This window comes from Somniosus microcephalus, chromosome 12 (assembly GCF_052327205.1).
Source record: "Somniosus microcephalus isolate GS21.2 chromosome 12, FLI_Smic_1.0, whole genome shotgun sequence".
Lineage (NCBI taxonomy): Eukaryota > Metazoa > Chordata > Chondrichthyes > Squaliformes > Somniosidae > Somniosus > Somniosus microcephalus.
The window spans coordinates 8,031,192-8,045,416 of record NC_140998.1 but is presented as its reverse complement, the minus strand read 5'-3'; the positions used below and the strand labels follow the sequence as shown (position 1 = coordinate 8,045,416).

General features: G+C 53.6%; 1 protein-coding gene across 1 annotated transcript in view; it reads right to left on the bottom strand.

Moving 5' to 3' along the window:
• The window catches only part of LOC147109011 (uncharacterized), a 552,618-nt gene that overhangs the window by 167,987 nt on the left and 370,406 nt on the right, over positions 1 to 14,225 (bottom strand). Inside the window, exons 59-64 of the mRNA XM_086002569.1 lie at positions 12,821 to 12,997; positions 11,612 to 11,767; positions 2,712 to 2,867; positions 2,424 to 2,594; positions 1,523 to 1,656; positions 283 to 487 (exon numbers count right to left, since the gene is read on the bottom strand). Coding sequence (XP_085858695.1) covers positions 283 to 487; positions 1,523 to 1,656; positions 2,424 to 2,594; positions 2,712 to 2,867; positions 11,612 to 11,767; positions 12,821 to 12,997 — 999 coding nt within the window. The remainder of the gene's footprint in view (positions 1 to 282; positions 488 to 1,522; positions 1,657 to 2,423; positions 2,595 to 2,711; positions 2,868 to 11,611; positions 11,768 to 12,820; positions 12,998 to 14,225) is intronic.

Below are 14,225 nucleotides of genomic sequence, written 5' to 3'. Positions count from 1 at the left end.
GAAACGGTTGGGTTTTTACGACAATCCGACAGCTTCATGGTCACTTTTACTGACACCAGATTTTTATTTCCAGGTTCTTCTTCTTAAAATTGAACTTTATTTATCAAACTTCCCAAGGTGGGATTTGAACTCCGCTTCCCTGGTTTACGAGTCCACTTACACCACCGGCGCTAGGTTAATGCATCTCAGGTGGAGAGGTGTCATCCTGCTGATGATAAAATCATGGAAAAATATTCCTTCGATTTGAAAAAACCCAAAACCAAATGACCCCGAGGTTCTGACCTGCGTCTCCACGAGCCGGGATTGCAGCCTCTCCTGGCTACTATCCTCCACTGAGATCTCCTCCAGCAGATGTCCGCACCCCTCCTCGCTCTGCTGCACCTTGGCCAGGGTAGAAAGGTACACGTCGCGGAACCGCTGCCAGAGCAGGGACACAGTGCGAGCCGAGCGAAGCTGCTCCGTAATGTCCTGGTTAACACGCGTCCACCTGGAACCAGAACCACACCCAGAGACACAGGTCAACAAACCAGCCCGGCGCAGACAACACTCAGAACAGCTTTCACCATTGGGGCGCTCGGCATTTATACTCACTCCTCCTGTTCCCCCAGATTCCACCTCCTCTCCTGAAGGTGATGGCTCTCACTGGGGTACGGGTCCCCTCCTCTCCTGAAGGTGCTGACTCTCACTGGGGTACGGGTCCCCTCCTCTCCTGAAGGTGCTGACTCTCACTGGGGTACAGGTCCCCTCCTCTCCTGAAGGTGCTGACTCTCACTGGGGTACGGGTCCCCTCCTCTCCTGAAGGTGCTGACTCACACTGGGGTACGGGTCCCCTCGTCTCCTGAAGGTGCTGACTCTCACTGGGATATGGGTCCCCATCTCTCCTGAAGGTGCTGACTCTCACTGGGGTACGGGTCCCCTCCTCTCCTGAAGGTGCTGACTCACACTGGGGTACGGGTCCCCTCGTCTCCTGAAGGTGCTGACTCTCACTGGGATATGGGTCCCCTCCTCTCCTGAAGGTGCTGACTCTCACTGGGGTACAGGTCCCCTCCTCTCCTGAAGGTGCTGACTCTCACTGGGGTACAGGTCCCCTCCTCTCCTGAAGGTGCTGACTCTCACTGGGGTACGGGTCCCCTCCTCTCCTGAAGGTGCTGACTCTCACTGGGGTACGGGTCCCCTCCTCTCCTGAAGGTGCTGATTCTCACTGCGGTACGGGTCCCCTCCTCTCCTGAAGGTGCTGACTCTCACTGCGGTACGGGTCCCCTCCTCTCCTGAAGGTGCTGACTCTCACTGGCCAGTGATCAGGTGCAGGATTCCTGGCTGATTTCCTCTCCCTATCCAACACCCAGGTCAATTGTAGTTCACCTGCTACCACCCAGACCGAGGTGAGCTAACTCAGCACAGGCCACAGATGGAGCCTTGGTCCGTGAATCTCAACACCACACCGGTGGCACATTTACCCCGTTATCCATGCGGAGAGGGAGACAGGAGCTGTTGGTACCTGCACGGCCGCTGATCTCTGTACCTGCTATGTGTGTCTTCACACTTCTTCTTGAGCTGGAGTGTCAGTGGAGGGCAGCATTCTGCTCTCAGTCGCTGCGAAGCTTCCAGGAAATTGCTCCAGCTTTCCTCACCACACTCCATCATGTCCTGCAGTGCCTGTGAAGGGCCGGGTGAGAAAGGCAAGAGCAGTCTGTTAGTTGGAGCAAGAATCACGCACGGAGTGAGGAGATCTCCGCTTGAAATATTGGCTATGTGTTATTCTCAAATCGTGGAATAGAATCGTTGGAAGAGAATTCTGCGTGAGGAATGCTAAAATCACAGAATCCTGCAGCACAGGTCGAGGCCACTCGGCCCATCGTGCCTATGCTGGCTCTTTGGTAGAGCTATCCAATTAGTCCTGCTCCCCTCCTCTTTCCTCATAGACCTGCACATTTTTGGTTTTCAAGTATTTATCAAATTCCCTTTTGAAAGTTACTGTTGAATCTGCTTCCACCGCCCTTTCAGGCAGCGCGTTCCAGATCACAATAACTTGCTGAGTAAAAAAGATATTCTCCTCATTTCCCCCCCTGGTTCTTTTGCCAATGACCTTAAATCTGTGTCCTCTGGTTACCGACCCTCCTGCCACTGGAAACAGTTTCTCCGTATTTACTCGATCACAACCCTTCATAATTTTGAACTCATCTTTTAAACCTCCTTGAACCTTCTCTGCTCTCAGGAGAGCAACCCCAGCTTCTCCAGTCTCTCCACATAACTGAAGTATTTCATCCCTGGCACCATTCTGGTCAATCTCTTCTGCAGCCTCTCCAAGGTCTTGACGTCCTTCCTAAAGTGTGGTGCCCAAAATTGGCCACAATACTCCAGCTGGGGCCTAACCAGTGATTTGTAAAATTTTAGCCTAACCTGTAATAATAGAAAGTACTGACCTGTAGAGTCGCCACCTGAACCCTGACAGCCTCCAGTGAACTGGAGAGGGGTGTGCAGTGCTCCAGGGAGTATCGGGCCCTCAGAATATTCCTGTTAACTTGCTCATAAGAGTTTTGGTACGTTGTCAACAGCTGTAGCCGGGAGGTGAGAGTGGAGTAAAGCTGGCTCGCCTGCAGACCACAAGGACAGACTTTCAGGAGCATGGAAAAAGCATGAGGTACAATAAACCCATCCTCGGCAGCCCCCAACTCAATACCTCCCCCAAAGAGAAGACAATTCTACTCTACCTCGGCATCCAGGCTCCTCCACGAGTCGTGCAGTTGGTCCAGTTTCTCCGTGACGTTCATTGGTGTTTCTAGGGCACTGCTCTCCGTGGCCAGGGGAACGGTCTGTCTCAGCCTTTCCAGCTCAATCTCCTTCACCTTCAGTCGCTTGCTGAATTCCTGATGGCACAGTGACACCTTCGTCGATCACCAACACTCCACATTCTACACACCTGTCTCATCTCTCTATGGGGCGACTGTTAAATGACTCACACAATAGGGATCTCCCATCTAACCCCTCGATTAGATCCCAGCCTGTAACTCACTCCCGGGTATCTGTTATTCTATATATAAACCCGCCGAACCCCTCGATTAGATTCCAGCCTGTAACTCAGTCCCGGGTATCTGTTATTCTATTTATAAACCCCCCGAACCTCTCGATTAGATTCCAGCCTGTAACTCACTCCTGGGTATCTGTTACTCTATATATAAACCCCCCAAACCCCTCGATTAGATTCCAGCCTGTAACTCACTCCTGGGTATGTGTTACTCTATATATAAACCTCCCGAACCCCTCGATTAGATTCCAGCCTGTAACTCACTCCCGGGTATCTGTTATTCTATATGTAAACCTCCCGAACCCCTCGATTAGATTCTAGTCTGTAACTCACTCCCGGGTATCTGTTATTCCATATATAAACCCCCCCCCGAACCCCTGGATTAGATTCCTGCCTGTAACTCACTCCCGGGTATCTATCTATATATATAAATCGGTACTTCTGTCATTCTGTCTATCTGTCTGTCTGTCTGTCATCGCGTGTGCGTTGCGGGTATGCACTCGAAAGTTACAGGGCGTACCTACGCGCGCGTTACCTCCAAAGAAAGCTTACGCTTCCGAGACGGTTTTAAGCGTATTTACGTTTCGGCCGGGCTAAAATTGCGCCCGCGGTATCCCAAAAACCTTCAACATTCCGCTCATTAGCATCTCATTATCCGCTCATTAGCGACAGAGTGACCGACAGAGTGACCTCGAGCTTGACCAATCATACGCCGGGTTGCTGGCGTGTGCCGCCGGGCCAATCGGTGCGTGTGTGGCCGGGCTTTATCGTTCTGAACCGAGGTGAGTCGCCGCCATCTTGATTCCAAACTTTTCCTTTCTTTTTCCCGCTTTCTACGTCTTAAAAAAAAACGTTGCTTTTAAAACACATATTGTTTTTTAAAAAAATGATTTAGAAAGTAATTAACTTATCTAATCTCATTAATTTTCCTACCTTTCCCCGTTTTTCCAGGTAGGCCTAGAAGCCTCGGCATCTCCTCCGCACCCACGCCCGAGCTAGGCACCTCCCGGCCCCACTCGAAGGCTGGAGGGCCAGCCTCAGCCCAGCGCCGCTAGGGTGCGCGCGCAGCAGGAGCTGAGACCCGCTGTCTCTCTCTGGCTGGCCGGGGGGCGGGGCTTGCTGAGCGTCCAGCGTTACCCTGGCAACCGGGCCCGCCGGACGTCTCGCGCAGCCGCAATCGGCGGTCTTCACCTCGGGGCGGGGGGGGGGGGGGGCGCGACCCTCGGGCGGGGGGGTGGGGGGCCGTGCGCGCAGCAGGAGCAGCTGAGACGCGGCGTCTCTCTCTCTGGCTTGGTCAGCGTCACGGTTACCCTGGCAACTGGGCCCGCCGGCCGACAGTCTCAGCTCCTGCTGCGCGCGCAATCGGCGGTCTTCACCTCGGGGGGGGGGGGGGCGACCCCCGCCCTCCCTCCCCCCTTCCCTCCCTTCCCCCCTCCCTACCTTCCCCCCCTTCCTTCCTCCCCCCCGCCCTCCCTTCCCCGCCCTCCCCCTCCCCTCCCCCCCGCCCTCCCTTCCTCCCCCCTCCCCGCCCTCCCCCCCCTCCCCCTCCTCCATCCCCCCTCCTCCCTCCCGCCCTCCCCCGTCCCCCCCTCCTCCCTCCCGCCCTCCCTTCCCCTCCCCCTCCCCTCCCCCCCTTCCCCTCCCCCTCCCCTCCCCCCTCCCTCTCTTCCCCCCAGTCGCTCTCTCTCTTCCCCCCAGTCGCTCTCTCTCTTCCCCCCAGTCGCCCTCTCTTCACCCTTCCAACAACAACATTCCCTCGAAAAAGCCTCGGCACCGCCGGGCACTTCAGCTAGTATCATCATATAATGTTCACTTTGGTCCTGTGGAATTACAATATCCAGATGAATTGTGACAATGAGGCAGAAAATTTACAAAATTTACAAACAACTGTGAGGCATGAGCATTGAAAAAAAATCAAAAACAAAAAGACTTCGGAGCATTGCTGCACCAACAACAGCTTCAGCAAGTGTTACATATGTACTATAAGATGTGAAGCAAAAAACGGTAAATAATTGAAAATAAGAGGCTTGAGGGAAGGAAAGGAATAAACAAAGATACTTGCATGTTAAACAAGTTTGTAAAATGGTAGTTAAATAATTATGTGGAGAGACTAGAGAAACTGAGATTGCTCTCCTTATAGCAGAGAATGTTAAGGGAAGATTTAATAGAGGTGTTCAAAATGATGAAAGGTTTTAATAGCAAAGATATGCAGAAACTGTTTCCACTGGCAGGAGAGTTGGTAACAAGGGACACAGATTAAAATAATTGGCAAACGAACCAGGGGGAGATGGGAAGATTTTTTTTAAGCAACAAGTTGATCTGGAATGCATTGCCTGAAAGAATGGTGGAAGCAGATTCAATTGCAACTTTCAAAGGGAATTGGATAAATACTTGCAAAGGAAAAATTTGCTGGGCGATGGGGAAAGAGCAGGGAGTGGGACTAATTGGACAGCTCTTTCAAAGATGGGCATGATGGGCCAAATGGCCTCCTTCTGTGCTGTATGATTATATGATTTGAATATTTCAGTGAAAGCCTTTTTGCATTTAATTTAAGTTATAGTGGAGCTGCACTAATCATCAAAAACTGTTTTCTAGGTCTCCGACTACCCGAGAGTAACACTAGCAAAGATTTACTGGTACTGTTATATATTTAAACAGATTTATTTCTTATTTCTAATTAAACATCGTAGCCAATATAATTTAAAATCAGGCTGATGATAAGCAGTAGAAACAGATGTTTGTCGAACAGGCCCCCAGACACTAAGGCACAGTGGAAGTATTGCTCTGAAGATCATCCTGAATTTCATTTCATTAAACTCTGGCAATATTAATCAGCTTAGTATTGTTCCAACTGAAGTAAATCAGTTTCCTGCTGATTTCTTACAAAGACAAAGATAGTGTTGTAATTATCTAATTCCAGTAAGCATGATGGTGCAGGACTAGAACAATTGAACCTGAAACAGGGTGAAGTTTGTAAAGCTGAAAGTTATCTCATAAAATCCAATATGTTGCACATATAATCACTACTTTATAAAGCTTTTCTTTCATTTGACATGTTGTGGTGTACAATCTGGTTGTTGTACTGTACTTACTTTTCCCCATTAAGAAAGAACGAATTTGCATTTATATAGTGCTTTCTCACATCCTCAGGATATCCCAAAATGCTTCATAGACAGTGAATTTCTTTCAAAATGCACTCAATGCTATGGAAGCAAACAATGCAGTCAATTTGTACATAGCAAAGTCCCACAAATACCAAATAACATGAATGAGGGAAGAATATTGGCCAGGACACTGGGAGAACTCCCTGCACTTCTTTGATTGGTGCCTTGGGATCTTTTATGTTCAGCTGATCAGGTTGATGGGGCCTTGTGTTAATATTTCATCCAAAAGTGAACACCTCCAATGCAACACTGCATCAGCACTGCACTGAAGTGTCAGCCTGCAATACATGCCCAAGTCCTGGAATGGGGCTTGAACCAAGAGGGGGAGAAATTGGGTTGAGGTGCCAAAGTGGCGCCAAGTTCGCCTGGGCGCTGATTTTTGCGCAGCGTTCGGAGCATTAACGAACATCAGAAATTGAGTTTCAGTGCCCCTAGAGGGAGACGGGGTGAGGCTCGAGGCACTCCGCGTCCCTCTTAGGGCGCTGAAACTGAATATCGCAGCGCAACGTGCCACAGCGCCACACGCTAGGACACGGCATGCTGCGGTACTGCAGGCCTTCCTCCCATTGTTAAGGGGGAGGGGCCTGCAACAGCGCGAACCCAGATCACGAGTGCCGGCAAAAGAGCCCGGCACTGAGGAGAAGTGCCGGGCTCTCGGGAAACAGCCGGCAATGCCGCGGGGTCGGGGGGGGGTCAGGAGGCTGGGGGCGGAGATGCTGGCAGGCGGCCGCCGAAAAAGGCAGCCGCCCCGCACCTCCACCTTAACTTGCGCCATTGCCGGCACAGCAAGGCCCCGTGAACCGGGCGCGGGTAGCGAACGGCGCTACAGTGCCGTTTGCTACCAAATATCACGATCGGGGCGCTAATGGGGCGCTGCGCACACCGATGATGTCATCGGTGGTGGCGCAGCGCAACAGGCTAACGCCACCATTAGTGCCCCTGCTGAATATCGCGGGAGGTGCGGCCAGTGGCGCTACAGCCACTGACTGCCCTCTTTAGGCACTAATAGGTGGCACTACTCACCCAATTTCTCCCCCTTAACTCAAATGGCAAGAGTACTACCAACTAAGTGAAAGTGGCACAGGGTGAGAGAGACACTGACAACATTAATGTTTGCTGGGAGCATTGACTGACCCGGACAGAAATTGCTCAGAAGTGCCAATGGGCAAATCACAAATTTCCCATAAGATAATGGAAACTCCTGCAAAACAATAGAAAAAAGAGATGTATAATTTGTGGTAATATTTATATATAAATTAAAATGTATTATTAACTGCACTTTACAATTCTTCAGTTATGTGACAAAAGAGATGTATAATTTATGGTAATCTATATATATATCTATCTATATATATATATAAAAAAGAGTTCTTCTGTCTGTCCTTCAGTCTGTCTGTCTGTCTCTCTCCCCCCTCTCTCTCTCTCTCCCCCCTCTCTCTCTCCCCCCAGTCTCCCTCTCCCCTCAGTCTCTCTCTGTCTCTCTCTCTCTCTTCTCCCCGTCTCTCTCTCTCTCTCCCCGCCGTCTCTCTCTCTCTCTCCCCCAGTCTCTCTCTCTCTCCCCCAGTCTCTCTCTCTCTCTTCTCCCCCCCAGTCTCTCTCTCTCTCTTCTCCCCCCAATCTCTAGCTCTCGCTCTTCCCCCCAGTCTCTCGCTCTCTCTCTTCCCCCCAGGCTCTCGCTCTCTCTTCCCCCCAGTCTCTCACTCTTTCTCTTCCCCCCAGTCTCTCACTCTTTCTCTTCCCCCCAGTCTCTCGCTCTCTCTCTTCCCCCCAGTCGCTCTCTCTCTTCCAACAACAACATGCCCTCAAAAAACCCTCGGCAACGCCAGGCACTTCAGCTAGTTATTCTATATATAAACCCCCCGAACCCCTCGATTAGATTCCAGCCTGTAACTCACTCCCGGGTATCTGTTATTCTATAGATAAACCCCCTGAACCCCTCGATTAGATTCCAGCCTGTAACTCACTCCCGGGTATCTGTTATTCTATATATAAACCCCCCGAACCCCTCGATTAGATTCCAGCCTGTAACTCACTCCCGGGTATCTGTTATTCTATATATAAACCCCCGAACCCCTCGATTAGATTCCAGCCTGTAACTCACTCCCGGGTATCTGTTATTCTATATATAAACTCCCCCGAACCCCTCGATTAGATTCCAGCCTGTAACTCACTCCCGGGTATCTGTTATTCTATATATAAACCCCCTGAACCCTTCGATTAGATTCCAGCCTGTAACTCACTCCCGGGTATCTGTTATTCTATATATAAACCCCCGAACCCCTCGATTAGATTCCAGCCTGTAACTCACTCCCGGGTATCTGTTATTCTATATATAAACTCCCCCGAACCCCTCGATTAGATTCCAGCCTGTAACTCACTCCCGGGTATCTGTTATTCTATATATAAACCCCCAAACCCCTCGATTAGATTCCAGCCTGTAACTCACTCCCGGGTATCTGTTATTCTATATATAAACTCCCCCGAACACCTCAATTAGATTCCAGCCTGTAACTCACTCCCGGGTATCTGTTATTCTATATATAAACCCCCCGAACCCCTCGATTAGATTCCAGCCTGTAACTCACTCCCGGGTATCTGTTATTCTATATATAAACCCCCGAACCCCTCGATTAGATTCCAGCCTGTAACTCACTCCCGGGTATCTGTTATTCTATATATAAACTCCCCCGAACCCCTCGATTAGATCCCAGCCTGTAACTCACCCCCGGGTATCTGTTATTCTATATATAAACCCCCCGAACACCTCAATTAGATTCCAGCCTGTAACTCACTCCCGGGTATCTGTTATTCTATATATAAACTCCCCCTGAACCCCTCGATTAGATTCCAGCCTGTAACTCACTCCCGGGTATCTGTTATTCTATATATAAACCCGCCCGAACCCCTCGATTAGATTTTGATTTAAACTCCTGCAGCCTGGCTGAACCCGGGCGGGTTCCCCGTCTGGGGCTTCCAGCCTGCGATCTCCTGTTCTCACCTGCTGGTCGGGTAGTGGATGGGCCGGGCTTGGGCGGGATTCCAATGGGTGTCATGGTAACGAGGCCCCGGGGATACCGCCCGCTTCGGGGCTCATGCTCACGATGCCCCCCAACTAGAATTCATTTTGCGCCTTTAACGTAGTAAAACGTCCCAAGGCGCTTAAAATCAACGCCACACTCTCTAGCCACTGCACAGTTGAGCAGTCGGGCCCTCCTACTGGTGGAGGTCATTCCATGATGACTATCTACTCCTCCGAGCCCAGTGTCCAGCCACACCTTGAACCCCCAGGTGCCTTGGACCCCACGACCTTACCTGGGAGCTTAGATTTCACCCCACCTCACCGCCCGCTCCCCCTGCCAGATCGTTCACAGAGAATTAGATAGAAATTGGAATACGGCAACAAGCCCTAGCTGTCCTGACAAGATGGTGGTGGGCCGCCTTCTCGATCCGCTGGTGGTGGGTTTGCTACAAACCGAGTGTCGCGCTGGGCCACGTCAGAGGGGAATTAAGAATCAGCCAGCTTGGTGCGGGACTAGAGTCACAGACAGGCCCAGACCGGGTGTAAGAGCCATAAAAGCTTAAGAAAATACTTTAAAATATTGGTTAAATAGCATAATACAGTTAATTTACCTGATTGACTTATTGTATTAAGAAACCCCCTATTTTCTTGCTCCAGTAGTATAGTCCGAGACACCCCCTTCATTCTTGCCACAATGGTACAGTCCCTAAGCCACACATGGTATGCAGCCATTTTACAGTTTAAACTCCACGTGGCTGAAGGAGGCAGAAGTTGTGAGGTTTGGAGCAATACAGTTTTTGACCGTGTTCGTTTATACGTGTTTGCTTTGTAATTCTGTTCGTAAAGTGTTATAGTAAACAGTTTAAAAGACAAAGCTACGTTTGGGAACGTTTTATTTCGACACGCGTCTACTCGTTGTTAAAAGCCCCACAGCTCAGTGGCTGCCTGTTTGGAAACTAAGAAGCGCCACTACACCGGGTAAGGACGGCAGGTTTCCTTCCATAAAGGACATTAGAGAACCGGTTGGGTTTTATGACAATCCGACAGCTTCAAGGTCACTTCTGATCGCAGCTTTTCAAACTGCCATGGTGGGATTTGATCTCCCATTCTCTGGATTACTAGTTCAGTAACACAGCCACACACTATCGCACGCTTTACACTGGCATCAGTCTTACGCCCCCTTCTCCAACATCTACCGAGAGGAACAATCAGTCTGGAGGGACCGGATAGAGGCCTTTAAAATTATGAAATGGATTGATAGGATAGATGTAGAGCAGATGTTTCCATTTCTGGGGGAGACCAATGCGAGGGGCCATAAAAGAAAAAAGAACGTGCATTTATATAGCACCTTTCACCATCACAGGATGTCCCAAAGCGCTTTACTGACAATTAAGTATTTTTGAAGTGTTGTAATGCAAGCAGCCAATTTGCACACAGCAAGCTCCCACAAACAGCAATGAAATAATGATCAGATAATTTGTTTTAATGATTTAGGTTGATGAATAAATATTGGCCAGGACACTAGGGAGAACAACCCTGCTGATCTTCGAAATACTGCCATGGGATTATTTCTATCCACCCAAGAGGGCAGACGGGGGCTTTGGTTTAACGTCTCATCCAAAAGACGGCCCCTCCGACAGTGCAGCGCTCCCTCTGTACTGCCCCTCCAACTGCGGCGCTCCCTCAGTACTGCCCCTCCGACAGTGCAGCACTCCCTCAGTACTACCCCTCCGACAGTGCGGCGCTCCCTCAGTACTGCCCCTCCGACAGTGCGCCGCTCCCTCAGTACTGCCCCTCCGACAGTGCAGCGCTCCCTCAGTACTGCCCCTCCGACAGTGCGGCGCTCCCTCAGTACTGCCTCTCCGACAGTGCGGCACTCCCTCAGTACTGCCCCTCCGACAGTGCAGCACTCCTTCAGTACTGCCCCTCCAACAGTGCAGCACTCCCACAGTACTGCCCCTCCGACAGTGCTGCGCTCCCTCAGTACTGCCCCGCCGACAGTGCAGCACTCCCTCAGTACTGCCCCTCCGACAGTGCAGCACTCCCTCAGTACTGCCCCTCCGACAGTGCAGTGCTCCCTCAGTACTGCCCCTCCGACAGTGCAGCGCTCCCTCAGTACTACCCCGTCGACAGTGCGACGCTCCAAGATTATGCGCTCAAGTCTCTGGAAGAAGGGAAGACTGAGGGAGGGGAAAGGTCCTCAGTTCAGAGCTCCCAGGGAATGTTTGAGTAGGAGACAGTGCAATGGATCTTGATTTGAAGACTGAGGATGGGAGGGGGGGGGGGGCGGCGGGGACGAGTAGGACGGTGGATGTAAGAACAAGAGGGCATGGTTCAGAGAGCCACTGACCAGAGTGGTATCAAAGGTTGGACTGGGGTGTGATTCCTTACAACCCAAGTTACCTGGCAGTCTGTCAGTGCGCTTAATACTGAGGTGTGGCTGCAAGCTTTCATATTCTTCCTTAGAGGCTCTCCCTGTGCTTCGAACCAGCTGCCCAGCGACTGCACTCTACGCTCATATTCTGTCCACGATTCCAGCAGCGACTCCAAGTGCAGCATCTGCGGCGCGAGAGAGACAGAGAATTAAAAACAAACCGGGTCGGAGTGAAGATCATAAAACAATGCAGCAGAAACCGGCCATTCCGCCCATCACCTCTGCAAAGTATCTCTCCATCAATTACCCAGTAATCCCCTGCTCACTCCCCGTACCCTTTAATATCCCACCCAGTCTAATCCTACTCTCCAGCTCACTCCCCATACCCTTTAATATCCCACCCAGTCTAATCCCACTCTCCTGCTCACTCCCCATACCCTTTAATATCCCACCCAGTCTAATCCCACTCTCCTGCTCACTCCCCGAACCCTTTACTATCCCACCCAGTCTAATCCCACTCTCCTGCTCACTCCCCATACCCTTTAATATCCCACCCAGTCTAATCCCACTCTCCAGCTCACTCCCCATACCCTTTAATATCCCACCCAGTCTAATCCCACTCTCCAGCTCACTCCCCATACCCTTTAATATCCCACCCAGTCTAATCCTACTCTCCTGCTCACTCCCCATACCCTTTAATATCCCACCCAGTCTAATCCCACTCTCCTGCTCACTCCCCGAACCCTTTACTATCCCACCCAGTCTAATCCCACTCTCCTGCTCACTCCCCATACCCTTTAATATCCCACCCAGTCTAATCCCACTCTCCAGCTCACTCCCCATACCCTTTAATATCCCACCCAGTCTAATCCCACTCTCCTGCTCACTCCCCATACCCTTTAATATCCCACCCTGTCGAATCCCACTCTCCAGCTCACTCCCCATACCCTTTAATATCCCACCCAGTCTAATCCCACTCTCCTGCTCACTCCCCGCACCCTTTAATATCCCACTCACTCCCCATACCCTTTAGATGTCCCACCCAGTTCACTGAGAATGCCCCAGACCCCTTTACACCAGACAGTGGAGACCTGTATCTCATTGCTCCTGGTAGTTGGAGAGGTGGGAGGCTGGTATCTAACACACTGCAATATCCAGCCCTCACCCAACGCCACCATTATCCTGGAGTGCGTTGTGGAGGGTCTCCCCGCCCCCGAGTCTGGAGTGACGACACTCACCTTCCTGTTCACATCTCGGGTCAGCCTCTCCCACTGAAAGTTCAGGGCACCCAGACTTTCGGCAAAGTCCGTCTTCTCGTAGCGATCGCTCTCCACATCCTGGCTGCTGATCTGAAGCACCGACTGGTTCACACAATCCACCGTCAGCTGCCTGCAGCTCATCTCCATCTTGTAATCCTTCAGAAGGAGTCCAGAGAAATCAATCGAAGGAAGAACCAGCTCCTTGTTCCCACCTTCGAAACCCCACCCTCCGGCCTCGCCCCACCACACCCCGACCTCGCCCCCACCCCAACCCGGCCTCGCCCCCCACCCCAACCCGGCCTCGCCCCCACCCCGCCCCCCCCCGGCCTCGCCCCCACCCTCCGGCCTCGCCCCCACCCCACCCCCCGACCTCGCCCCCCACCCCGCCCCCTCCGGCCTCGCCCCCACCCCACCCTCCGGCCTCGCCCCCACCCCCACCCTCCGGCCTCGCCGCCACCCCAACCCGGCCTCGCCCCCACCTCACCCTCTGGCCTCGCCCCCACCCCACCCCCTCCTGCCTCACCCCCACCCCGCCACCCCCGGCCTCGCCCCCACCCTCCGGCCTCGCCCCCACCCCGCCCCCCCCCCCGGCCTCGCCCCCACCCCACCCCCCCCCCCCGGCCTCGCCCCCATCCCACCCTCCGGCCTCGCCCCCACCCCACCCTCCGGCCTCGCCCCCACCCCACCCTCCGGCCTCGCCCCCACCCCACCCTCCGGCCTCGCCCCCACCCCACCCTCCGGCCTCGCCCCCACCCCACCCTCCGGCCTCGCCCCCACCCCACCCTCCGGCCTCGCCCCCACCCCACCCTCCGGCCTCGCCCCCAGCCCACCCTCCGGCCTCGCCCCCAGCCCACCCTCCGGCCTCGCCCCCACCCCACCCTCCGGCCTCGCCCCCACCCCACCCTCCTGCCTCGCCCCCACCCCACCCTCCTGCCTCGCCCCCACCCCACCCTCCTGCCTCGCCCCCACCCCACCCTCCTGCCTCGCCCCCACCCCACCCTCCTGCCTCGCCCCCACCCCACCCTCCTGCCTCGCCCCCACCCCACCCTCCTGCCTCGCCCCCACCCCACCCTCCGGCCTCGCCCCCACCCCACCCTCCTGCCTCGCCCCCACCCCACCCTCCTGCCTCGCCCCCACCCCACCCTCCTGCCTCGCCCCCACCCCACCCTCCTGCCTCGCCCCCACCCCACCCTCCTGCCTCGCCCCCACCCCACCCTCCTGCCTCGCCCCCACCCCACCCTCCTGCCTCGCCCCCACCCCACCCTCCTGCCTCGCCCCCACCCCACCCTCCTGCCTCGCCCCCACCCCGCCCCCCCCCGGCCTCGCCCCCACCCCACCCTCCGGCCTCGCCCCCACCCCACTCTCGGAACCTGGGCCCCCCCCC